Source organism: Cyclopterus lumpus, chromosome 17 (assembly GCF_009769545.1).
Source record: "Cyclopterus lumpus isolate fCycLum1 chromosome 17, fCycLum1.pri, whole genome shotgun sequence".
In the NCBI taxonomy this organism is placed as follows: Eukaryota; Metazoa; Chordata; class Actinopteri; order Perciformes; family Cyclopteridae; genus Cyclopterus; species Cyclopterus lumpus.
This window is the reverse complement of record NC_046982.1, coordinates 9,185,474-9,198,556: the sequence shown is the minus strand read 5'-3', so window position 1 is coordinate 9,198,556 and position 13,083 is coordinate 9,185,474. Positions and strand designations below refer to the sequence as shown.

The 13,083-nt window shown below is 45.1% G+C and overlaps 1 protein-coding gene across 48 annotated transcripts in view; it reads right to left on the bottom strand.

Annotated features, from left to right (window-relative positions):
• mbnl1 (muscleblind-like splicing regulator 1) overlaps window positions 1-13,083 on the bottom strand; it is a 39,700-nt gene that overhangs the window by 26,435 nt on the left and 182 nt on the right. For 4 of the 48 annotated variants that reach the window (XM_034554617.1, XM_034554624.1, XM_034554647.1 and 1 more), the window contains exons 1-2: window positions 12,509-12,763; window positions 547-1,485 (exon numbers count right to left, since the gene is read on the bottom strand). In XM_034554617.1, coding sequence (XP_034410508.1) covers window positions 547-720 — 174 coding nt within the window. In that variant the 5' untranslated portion in view covers window positions 721-1,485; window positions 12,509-12,763. Of the gene's footprint in view, window positions 1-546; window positions 1,486-1,607; window positions 1,633-1,872; window positions 5,139-7,239; window positions 7,556-8,211; window positions 8,458-8,718; window positions 8,985-12,508; window positions 12,774-13,083 lie in introns of those variants that run through there. The other 44 variants (XM_034554627.1, XM_034554638.1, XM_034554649.1 and 41 more) reach the window with 33 other exon arrangements.

Below are 13,083 nucleotides of genomic sequence, written 5' to 3'. Positions count from 1 at the left end.
GTGCTCAGGGCATCCATATGGGTTTGTACATGTGACAGCCTATTCATCTGTGTTGTCCTGTTCAAACGCTAGCTCACAGTCGTGTTTTTCACTTCTTGTGCTGATTTAGACCTTCGCATTGCTTATGTACAGTGTAATCAGTCGGAAATGTGACTCCTCAATGACTGCTGAAGTAAGTGCAGTAAATACCCGCCAAAACACTTCAGCCTGTCCTAAAAAATTCCACAGTGCAGTGTTACAGACGCCTGACTGCTGCTTCCTGAATCTAAAAGGCTGCAACCGCCCCCACCTCCCTCCTCTCTGTACCCTTGATCACATGTTACAGTCACCTGACCAGAAATAGGTGGGATCAAGTGAGAGCACATGCCGTATCCAGATGGTGCGCTCTAGCATGACGTAGACTGTCGACAACAGCTATTTCCAGTGTAACTCCATATATTCACTCAAACTGCCGAGCAGACAGTACGGTACTTAGTCTCGTATCTGTGGACAATATGTATATGCGTCTCAGATCTGACTTCCTGTTTTCCACTTCTCCTTTCTTACCTTGAGTGAGTCGAAGCAAGCGATGACCCGTCCGTTGTCCACCTGACAGCTCTTGGCCGGATGAGCGAACTTGCACTCCTGGTCCGAGCGTGAGCACGTGCCCCTCTGGAACTCCCTACACACCTCGAGTGTCAGCCACTTTGTGTCGCGGATGTGTGCCATGTTCATCGCCATGGCAACACGCTGGCAATAGTTATTCCGAGCTGAAATCTGTTCAAGCGTGAATAAAGTACGTGTGTTTTAATCCACAACTATAAAAAGGTATTTTGCTTATTTATCAGTTAGTTAAAGACGTTAAAATAAAACACTCAAACTATAGTTACTATTGATTGAAAGGGCTCCTTTTCCAAAGTGAAATGTTGCAGGACGAATGTTATTGGATATCTTGCCCGATCAATCAACCGCAGCAGACGTGTTTGTATCCAGAAGACGACTTAGCCTAACAACGAAGCTGCCGCTCGTGGCCTGACTCAACTATAACGTTCACAAGCCAACGAGGCAAAAAGCCAAACCAAACCGTGAGCCCTGTGGTAAGGTGCAGTGAGGCAGGCAACAAAGGTGACAGTCTGGGTGTAGCCTGCTACAGGAAGGTTATGGGCGCTGAGGACCAAGTGGAGGCTTAGAGGGTTGAAGGCGAAGGTTAAAGGCAAGGTGGGTGAGATGCTGCGTGGGCCTGGTGGTGTGTTGGGCTGCTGTGGTAAGGCTGCTCAGCTGGTGGAGGGCAAATGGCAGAGCTGAGGCTGGAGCCTCTGCGGCGAGGAGTGGCTGGTGGTGGTGGTGATGGACGAGCGGGTCAGAGCGTAGGCTGCGAGGAGGGTTTGGCCGCTGTCCTTGTACTCGTGTTACCGTGGCAGCAAGCGAGCAAGGCAGGGGGGAGGGTGGAGCTTCAGCTGTAGAAGCAGGTCGAAGCTGCAGCAGACATCAGGGAAGGCACTTCCTCTGGAGAGAGAGAAAGAAAGAAATATAAAGAAGGGAGAAAGAAGGGAAATAAAGATGAGGGTTGATGATACGCATCCAAAGAAGACTTTCAGGTTTATTACTCTTTCAAAGGAGGTTCTGACCTGCAGCAATTTTTTATCTGTTGCAAAGCTCTGTGGGAATTAATAATATGTAAAGATTTCAGAAATGCAGGGGTGTCAGCTAAAACAAATACAACTTTCACCCACCCTGCGCTCTAAACACACATGGTGCGCGCGCACGCACGCACACACACGCACACACACGCACACACACGCACACACACGCACACACACAAAGCAGCCATTTACAACTTTCCACCTCTCCGGGTCAACGCAGGAAAATCTGATCAAATCCTGTATCACTTACAGTCGAGTACAGCAAAGCCGGCCATTGCAAATGTGTTCAGAGGTGAAAGAAAGGGAAGAGAGTGAAAGCAGAGGGGAAGTCGAGGCAGGGCAGGAGGGAGAAGAGGTTAGTCATTTCCCTTCTTGCAAAGCGGTGTGAGAGTGGGGACCAATGAGAGTTTGCAGAGTTGCAGCAACATTCTGGGCTGAGCGCCAGGTGAGAACAGGGGGAGGAGCAAAGAGGAGGCTGACCTGCCTGCTGCTAGAGGGAGAGAGGGAGAGAGAGAGAGAGAGACTGATCATTTTACTCACTATTTCTATGACTACCTGATTTCTCGCAAAGAAATTACACATTTCTTTCAAGCAAACAACTTTCATGAACGATTCCAGATAATATGATTGTCCATAAACTCATTTCTAAATAAAAAGCACCATCATGATCACTGTGCCATGATCTCAAACAGATAGAAACTTGAACATATGTGTAGTACACTCATAAGCCAAACAGTAATGCAGAAGAGTTTTCATTTATTTATTTATGATTATATACAATTTTGGCAGACGTTTTTGGTGAATCCATTGTACGGGTCTTGCGAGGGGAATTTGGACGACTGGGCCCCCGTGGGCCTAGTCGGCTCTTATCGCACAGGCAGGGTAACTCACCACACCCTGTGTAGAGAAATCGCTTTCCCCAGAACAGCATTTGCACCTTCAGCAACGCTAAGAACCGCTTCTTTACAGCACTGCAACGCTGCAACACACTATATCAGAGCTCTGCAGCAGTACGGCCATGATGACCCAGCAACATGGATATATGTTACAGAGTGAAGGGGGGGACTGCTTAGTTTCACCTTGAGTGACCCCTACTATAGCAAAATTAGCATTACTGCTACAAGTGACCTTTGGAGCGCAAGCGTAATCATAACACAAGCTCTACAACTGCCCTAGCCCAACATACAATACACACACACACACACACACACACACACACACACACACACACAACACACACATCTTCCATATCATGCACTTTAGAAGGTAGACATTACTAATTTGACAAAGTGTGTCCTGATTTAACTTTGTGTTTTGAAATAAGATTTCACAATTTGATCTTCATTGCTGTGAAAATGCTGAGTCAGCCAAGTCTAATCTCTCCATCCAACACTGTATGCCCTTGGATATCATATAATGTTGGTTGTGTTTATTGCTACAGCTCAGTCTGATGGGGCTGATGGCAACACAGTTTTACAACCCAGATATACTCTGTAATAAGTTGAAGAACTAATGTGATGGAAGAGATGTATTATAACATGTTTCAAATTGAAGGTGCTATTTGATTTGTTTTTCAATCAAATGAGAAAATGTGATGACTGTGAAAACACCCCCTGCGTTCTGTCTGGCTGCCTAATCTGTTTCTATGGTTTCTATTAGAGTCAGATGAGCACATATCTGTGAGAGACAGACAATGTGGTACGGCATAAGACAGCGCCAGAGTGATAATGAGCGCTCATTATGATCCATCATGTCTGGACATGGGTGTCCTTCCCCTATTGATTTCTTCATCTCTACAGTCTTTCTTGTCAGTATGCCACTCCCTCTATCTAATTCCACTTAACTGTTGGTGCTCTTTGCGCTCACAGCATCCATTTCAAATAGATGACTTATTAATATGATCTACTTATCTACTCTAAACCGCAGAATTTGAACTGCTTTAACCAGTGGATCCGTTCTCCCTAACTCCATCCACGCCTCTGCCTTTGTGCCCTCAATGTGACTGTCTGGCCTGCATTCTCTTCCAGCATCCTCAGCAGCAACTCCCTCAGACTCCAAGGTCTTGCAAGCTGGTGCAAGGTCGACCACACTGGAGAGGGAAGATGGCGAGATGAGAGAGAGAGAGAGAGAGAGCAAACGGCTGTATACTTCCTATCAACCTTTAGGACACGTGGCAGAAACATTACATGGCTGCAAGAAGAGGAAGTGTGTGTTTTCAATATCAGCAGATCATCATCAGCTCACGGGCATGTGACCCCACCTTATGCCTAAATGGCACAAACAGTTTCTGACATGAAAAAGAAAGCTTGCCCGTCTTTTACTCTCTGTTGGTTATGAGTCACAAAACTGAATCAGTTCTGAACGAGCCAAAGACGCTGTAGAAATAGACGCTTAACCTCCACTGAAAGCGCAAACTATGCATAACTGCCACCGATTTATGACGCACAGAGATTATAATGTTTCCTTGGACACGGAGAGCTGTTTTGTTATTAAGGCATGTCTCAACCGATTGAAAATGTTATAGCAATCAAATCAACATGCTTGTTTCGAACCTGGTCTGGTCTTGACGTTGTGACTAAATGCTAGAGTGGTTCACAGTTATGGTAACCTCGAGTTCCTGAAAAATGGCCGAGCGGCACATTATTAGTCTAGTTTAGCATGTCTTAACACCACAGGTCACGAGTTACTGGAGGCTCTCTACTCATCGCATTGGAAATAATAACTTAGCGGCTGCAGTAGGAGTAGAGATTAAGATGAAATGATACTCGTTGTATTGTAACAAACCCTCGCTTCTAGTCGGAGCTCGTGTTTTCAGCTTTGACTGCAGAGAAAGGAGCCGCTCAGTAAAAGCAGTGGTTTCAGCATATTGACAGAGGTGGAGTCAGGGTGACAGTGTGCTGAGACAGGTCCTCTCAGTGACGCTGAGGAAATGCAACACCACATGTGCTCAGAATATAGCATGTCAATATTGCCCTCACTGACCTTTACATACACATACACACTAGTACATATATGGTCACCTGAGCATGTTCTTCCCTTTTTTTCTCTCTGACACACACATATTGAGAGGCTGAGGGCTGCTTCTCTATCCACCGTAGCTCTGCTGTGCCAGTAAAACGGCGAGGGCAACAGCGCATTGCCTGCATTAAAAATAAATTATTAATACGCATTTCATCTATACTTAAGTTTGGTTTGTTATTAGTGGAAGTTATAGATTAAATAAGTTCACGTGGACAGCCATGCACCACAAGGAGCTGCACAAATATAATCTGTCAATTCTTGCTAGTTTGAGTATCACCATTGACGGTGTTGTTATTGACCTCCTTGTCATCATCAGTATCAAGTCGTCATCTCCTCTCAAATATTAGCTCAACTCATTTTTTACTGGATTAAATAACGTGGTTCTGAAAGTTTGCGAGGAACACGCAGCAAACAACGCCTATTGATTCCTCTGAAAGCAAACCTCTGAGACACAATTAGATCTCTTGTTTAGCATACATGGACAGAGCGACACACACACGCACGCACACACACACACACACACACACACACACACACACACACACACACACACACACACACACACACACACACACACACACACACACACACACACACACACACACACACACACACACACACACACCTCTATGTGTCCTGACAGAGGGTATTCTCAAGCTGTGGTGAATATCTGACTTTGTGTGCAACACTGCATGTTTGTGTGCGTGTATGTGTGTGTGTGTGTGTGTGTGTGTGTAAGGATGTCGTGAAGTCAATAAGGATAATGGCTGGCCTTATGGTTTAATGAGTGTCTCATTGGCTCACATTTATGTGCTGGGACAAAGTGAGGCTGGTTTCCACATGGTTTCCACACAGGTATAGCAAAATTTAGGAAAACTTGAATAAATGAGAAAAATAGCAAATGCCAGGGATGAATAGTGTGATGAGTACTGGTCTGTCTATCTGTACATACATATATCATATTTTCATTCCTGGGCATACGCCACAGTGTTCATGCATAATGGCTCTGTGCATTGTGGGTATGGCATACGTGAGATTGGACATGTAAGTTTAGCGTCGTTATCAGTACATTACATGCAAACATACTTCACCAGTGATTAATTCTATCTTTTGAAATAGTTATCTGTATGATTTTAATTAAGTCAATCATTTTCATGGATGACAGGCCATGCTAATGTACCCACCACATCAACTGGCTTGTGGTGGGACCTGCTTCTAATATGCCAAGGCCAACAGACCCATAGAGACAAAGGCTAAGCAGCGAGGTCGAGACTCTGAGTGAGAGAATGTGAATATTAGGGCAGGAGTGTGTTATTAAATGTTACAGCCATCCATCTCTACTCCAGAGATGGAGAGGTTTAAGATGTCAAGGCTCTAAGCAGGAGCTCATGCAACTGGGGTGAAGAAAAACAAGGACAGGCTTGTGTTGACAGGTGTACCTCTGGACAGAACACAAACGAAATAACACTTATTACTGACTCCACGAACGGCAGCTCCGACGTGCTGCTCGCCCTGCTTATTATCACTGGTGTGTGGTTCAGGTGGACACTGGCTTTATTCCACTAGTCCTGCAATATCTGATGAACAATTATTACTGAAGAGAGTAGAAATAGGGAAACATCCTGGCAAGTTAACAACTCAACCGTGTCTCTGACCTTGGTTGAAGTCAATTCATTTTAGCTGAGCTTGGAATTACGTTAAGTGGAAGGAGTCTCACTCAGCCAAAGCCGTGTGAAAGTGTTGCTCAGAGGGGTTGAAATGTGGTCATAACACAGTAGGAACATACAGACGAGCCCTCGTGTAATAAAGCTTAACCTGTCAGCGGAGATTCAGCCATGCGCCTAATCCTGTCTGTATGGCAGATCCTAGATCAGGGGAAACAACGTAAATGTGGAGCAATTTGCACCTGAGTTCACTCACGTCAATACACAGCGAGAGCAATACCAACGTTGGCATTATTAGCCATAATATTCGCGTTGACAACAGCAGCACGTTCTTCAAACTTCTGCTAGTCAGAGATTGATAGTCTACCAACAGCAGAGCTAGCATGGGGACTTTAGAAAGTCTCAACAATGCAATCTGCCACACATCTGTCTGTGTTGCGCATGCCTGCATGTGTGTACATACTTGTGTGTGTGTGTGTGCTACTGTCTGAGCCACCTTGAATCCCCCTAAGTCACAACAACAACATTCCTCATCATCGCCCCAACCACGGCCACGCCACCAGGAGGAAACCCAGAGAGCCGAGGGGGAGGAGGGCAGAGGTGGTGAGGAGAGGGACAAAGAAAGAGGGGAGGGAAGGAAGGCTAAAGTTTGAAGCTCTGAAGATCCTCTGGCTCTTCGCATGCCATATGGATTTGACCAGAATCATGCCCTGCTGTTATTCAGACACTTTTTGGACTCTTCGAAAGAATAAATGCCTAATTTCTTTTGACAAACCGTCAGATATTATCGCACATAAGAAAACCCTTTCAGTCCATTAATCTTAGCTTGATCGACACAGACAAACTAAACTTAACTCACGAAAGAAAGAAAAACATAACATGGCAATCTCACATTATCCCCCAAAGCCTTAATAAAGTACAAAACAACTTACTTCCACTCCAGTTTAAAAATCGAAAAGTAAAATCCCTTTATTTACTGGGTCTCCTTCACCCTGTCTCTCTCGTTCTACCCCCTCTTTCTTTCTGTCTTCAACTTTCTTCCTCTCTCTCAGTCACTCCCCCTATGTCAGACGCATGAAAACACTCACTTAGTCACACACACACACACATAAACTAAAGTACACACTCCCACAGACAGAGTCACCCTCTCACACACTCTCGCCTCCCGCGACCCGGAATGCCTGGCAAGATCCAACTGTACTGAAATACTGTGCTCACCATATAAGGTAGCAGCAGCCTCACATGTCACACGCAATTTACATGCAGCGGGGCGGGAGTTTGCCTTGCACAGCACACATACATAGAAACACACGTGCACAAATGCAAAACCATGCTTCCCTCTTTACACTGACGCAGCAAGGGAGGGAAGAGGTACAAGAGAATCGCATTGTGCCATCCTCCTTGTTAACCAAGCCCTGCCGGATAACTCCGAACATGTCCAACGTTGAGTCAGACGGAGGGAATGAAAGCTGAGTGGGCGATCTATTGATCCTCTTCACTGCTTCCTGGAACAACCGTGGCCCTCCAAACACATACAAATGCCGTCGCACAAACACCAGCACATTTTCCTGTTAACTAGCGCTACCCTCAGGAAGTAGCTATTGTGTGACAGTCTGCTTTGAGCCAAGTATGTGTCTTACTGTGTGTCTGTATTTGTACGTGCATGTGTGTGTGTGTGTGTGCATACATCTATAAAACAAGCCGTAACAAATCGCGGTTAACCCTGTGGCCCACATACTGAACACGCACACGCAGCAGACACTAAAGCAAACAATCCCCATATCTCTACCTATGGTCCAATGCACAGGCGCTTACTTTGGAAAGTAAGGACTGCAGCACACACAGGAGGAAAGATCTAGATAAACCAATGAGACAAGGAGGAGGGTTACGAACCAAGCTCTTACCTCTCACATTGCTCTCCAGTTTGTGTGTGTGTGTGTGTGTGTGTGTGTGTGAGTGCGTGTGTGTGTGTGTGTGTGTGTGTGTTTGCTTCCGCGTGTCGATCGACTCTGTGTTTATGCGTGTGTTCAGACAGGCCGCGACAGCAGACCCCCAGGCACCGGCTGGACCATTCTCAGGCAGGCAGGCAGAGCGCAGCAAGGCAGAGCGACTGGCAGAAGACAGGCAAGCGAGTAAGCGAATCGACAGCGAATGAGTAGAGGAGCTGTGCGGAGCCGAGCACCACAGGGAGAGAGAGAAAGAGAGAGAGAGAGAGAGAGAGAGGGAGAGGGAGAGAGAGAGGAGGAGTGTTTGTCTGTGTGATATTGTATGTGTGTGTGTGTGTGTGTGCGTGTGTGTGTGTGTACGTTGCAGTATTGGCTGTGTGCGCTAGTGTCTCCCCTCCCCTGCCTCCTGAAGTGGCTGTACTGAGCTGCGCTGAGATGGGCTGGGCTATGTCTCTACTGACTCACCAGCCTCTGGATTGTCCGTCTGCTGCCCGAGGAAAGTGGTGCTCGCTGGGTGGCAGTAGCAACAGCTGTGGAGGAGGAGGAGGAGGAGGAAGAGGAGGAAGAAGAAGAAGAAGAGGAGGGAGCCCTGACTGCACTGGTAATACAGATCCTGCAGTCCCCTCTCCCTCCCTCTCTTCTTCACTGAAGGCTGGCCACGCCCCCCTAAAACAACACCAGGAAGTGCTGGTTCAGTTACAGCAACACAGCCCTTGCTTATCCAGTGAATACTGAGGAAGGGGAGACGAGAAAGCGAGGGAAGAAGGAAACATTGGGAGAGCATAGCAAGAATATAAAGAAAGAGAAAAGAAGGGTCATTAGTAACAGCATTAGTAACAGAATAAACATGGAAGCAAGGAAAAGTCATGTTAATTGACGAAGGGAATCAGAAATAAAAGCTGGCCTAGTGATGTTACACTGCCAGAGGAAAGACAGAAACAAAGGATTTAATGAGGTAAGAAGAGAAAAACAGCAGCTGGATAGAATGAATAGATTCATTTGTGTAGAGGAACTAAAAATGAACTTTTACAGAGAGTTGTGAAAGATTAGGTCTGGCTTCTGTCAGGATCCCCTCTTCTGCTGTGGCATGCAACCCTCAGACACCTAAGGTCAGCCCCACACTCCCACAGCTCTTGCCCACACTAAAAAGCAGGAAACATTGAACAGCACTTAATCAGAATGGACTAGGATAGAAAGTGTGAGAATAATCTGGAAATGGCTATTCAAAAAGATCCAGCCAGTGCAGTTCGGTTGCAGGTAAGCAACATATTATTTTTTTTAAAAAGGCAAAACGAGTCAACATTGAGGCAACTGCTGCTGCCAACTTTCCTGTATTGCTGTTGACTCAAGGCATCTGCCGCCACAACCATTGCCTCCATGGGAAAGCCCGAGAGGCGAAATGAGCCTCCAAGAATCTGATTTGGACCCGATGCCACACTAGTGAAGATAGTGACCTTGGCATCGGCAGGAATCTTTACAGATTTTGAGCTGTGCACTGACGCCAATTTTTCTGTCTGATCCTGTTGTCGATGACTTACTTCATTTGACTTTAATCAAGGAGAAAGTGCTTTGTGCATAATGCTGGCTGGACTGAAAAAAAGCTTTGAAAAGTATTTTCATTTACAAAAGAGAATTCCAGACACTGCAGCTGAAAAGGAAATGCAAGCCCATGTTTGTATAATAGAGCAAAAGAAAAAACCTCATATCCCATTGCTTCTCCTATGTACGATTGTCACACCTGTCTGTCTGTTTCACCCATTCCTTCCCTCTCTGGAACAGTGTTTATTGCTGTTTAATATACAACTGGTGATAAGTTATCTCTAATTTACACAGCAGGTCCTTAAACCCCAGGTGACAATCTGTGGTAGAGCCTCCAGCTGCAGTGCTAATCCTTTACCTAGCCAGTATTCTGGTGTACTCAGAGTACTATTTTTCTGAGTTGATTTTGATAGACAGTGCTATTATTAGCATCCAACGGCATGACTTGATCTATTTCCAACTGTCATTCGTTAGTGATAGGCGGAGATCTATTTCCAACTATGGAAAACAGCCCTGCTAGAACACATACAGTGTGTCTTTTAGATTAGCAGACCAATCAGTTTGACTGCTGATCAATGAAAGCAGCAGGTTACTCTAACCTCCAAATACAGGTTTCCTTGACCCATAATGTAGAAACATGGTGATTGATGTTGTTGCGGCTCGACAGGAAACACATTAGCAAAGCCTCCAAAGATCTGGTCTTTCTGCGAAACTCAGACACTGACGTGGAATTTCCCCTCTGCAGCTGAGTGTTTGCCAGTCTTCTGCTCCTTTCTGTCTCTGCGTCTTTCTTTCACTCTGTCCTGATGGTCCAGATTTCCAAGTCATTATCACTCTTCGTACACTATGAGTCAGTGTTTTAATCACTAAAGTCCACTAAATTTCCCCTGAACAGCCACAACCTTTTTTTCTATTTGTCACAACCAGCTGATCCATATTCCCCCCGAGTCCAATCAGAGGCATGAATATAAAGCCAGCGTTGCAGTTACCAGATGGTTTGCTCATTCAGTTCTACAAGGTTTATTCTGCATATGATCTGATCAAATGGAGGGGCCCATTTCGCCTTTCCTCATTTTTTTTTTCTTCTTTCTTTGAAGTGAAACAAGTCTTACATTTTAGAGGATGGTGTGACTGTTGTTCTCTAGAGCAGATTAATGAGTACGTAAGGCTGTATAGGTATGAGCAAAGCACAGGTTGAGTAAACTATTCACATACGTAACCAACTGAAAACAGGAAGTGGTCTGTATGCGTATGTGGTGTAGTTAAAGGGGAATTCCACCGATTTCACACATCAAGATCAGTGAACTAGTCACGGGGAGAAAGTCACCCTTATAATGTTAGCAATTTGTTACATCGGTTTTGATCATTCCTATTTATTATCCGTCTTTCGCAAGTCATACAAATGTAAGTGAGGTGCTGTATTGCTGAAGGGTAGATTAAAAGAGTCATTTTACAAGGAGGCTCCATAACCCTCTATTCTGTATGGATCACATGAACCCTAAACCAACACAGTTTGGCATGGGTGACCCCTCTGCAAGCCATTAAATCCTAACTCCTCACCTTCGTGGATCCATATTTTCTCTCCCTCCTCCCTGATGAATGCAACTTTCCACCTTTAAGCTTCCCTATCATCTCAGTGCTCTGCTATTTCCCAGCACTCTGCAAATGTGACTGGCTGGCTGATGCGAACTCTCACTCCACTGAGGAAATGTCCCAGAGCTTTTGTGTGCCAAACTCTGACGGCTCATCTATCACTAAGGCCGCAAATACACATTACACTCCCATTACAGACCATCACAGCAACAACTGCAACAGTACACAGTCTTGCGGGAAGGCCCAAAGCAAGGAGCTGCATTCAAAGTCGGCCATTTCACCATAGTTCTTTTGCTTTGAGGTCATTGCTACACTTGAAACAACTTCTGCTCATGTGTTGCCTCAGAATACGGCAGAGTATGCCACATAATCATAGAAATGTGCTACACATTAGTAAATATGTCCATGAAAATGGTACAAAATGTGTGTCTGCTCATAATAACTCATCTTCTCGTGAGCACACTTGCAGTCACATTTCCCTGCTGTGTACTTGTACTCTTTACGATTACTCTTAACTTCCCTCCACTCTGACGCAGTGAGGGGAAGCAGGTGCAATACACGCCGTCAGGTTTGAAACACAGAGAGAGGAAATAGCAGTTTTGTCCCCATCTGACACCATTGTGAGTGTGTGTATCTGTGTGTGTGTGTGTGTGTGTGTGTGTGTGTGTGTGTGTGTGTGTGTGTGTGCGCACCATTCAAGCTTGAAGCTTATCTTGGAGATAAAATAAAAACGAATGGAAACACCCTACGCAAAGAGGCCTTTCACTCCAGCTTCGGGCAATTTTTTTGACTGAATGTAAACTGCAGATATACTGCTGCGACTATAAAATAAACTCTCCTTACATCCCAAACTTCTTACAAACTTGATATCTCTTTACACATTTGGATAAAAAGAAAAAATACTGCAAATGGTGTTTTTTGCAGTATTTGGTAATGGTTTTCCTAAAACTGACACGCTAATTTACATATCAGAGAAAAAGTATCTTGTTGAAAGAAGGGACTCATTCCTAATTGCACAATTTTGAAATCTTATATAACAAATATATACAAAACACAGAATAAAACCAAAAGTATTTAAAAATTGTCAACAGAAATCAATCTGACAGAAAGCCAGGGAGCTTACCTGTGTGCGTGTGTGTCTGTCTATTGCTGACGCGCCACTGGGACAGACAAAGTCACTTCAACATAGGTCACACTAACGCAATGCACCATGGGATGAACTAACATCTTCATTTCTCTGTTCTTCTCCTTCTCTTACTCTCATCATTCTCTCCCTCTCATAATAGCACCTTCTGCCTGGCAACGGCCATACCGCAAATGTGGTCAGGTTTACAACGAACCATCACTGCGCAACACCAAGTCTCCATGACAACCACTCTTATCTCATTTGCATCTTCTGCTTGCATTATCTACTGATGCCAAATATGGTCACCTTGTTATTCCCCGCCTCTCTCTGCATTCTCTTTTTTTTTTTTACAACTTCCTCTCACCCCCCCAGACTCACAACTGTTTGCACGTTGTGTGTAACGTGTACGCGCACACAGACACACATATGCATGCTCGCAGCCTGTGAGTGTGTGAAAAGAGGAAGTGCCTGTGACATGAAGTTTGCAGCCTGAGAGATAAGCAGTGAAACGGCTTTTTAAATCAGGAAGTGGGGTGCTGCAAAGGCTGCTCTCATGGTGCTTTAAAAGAAAC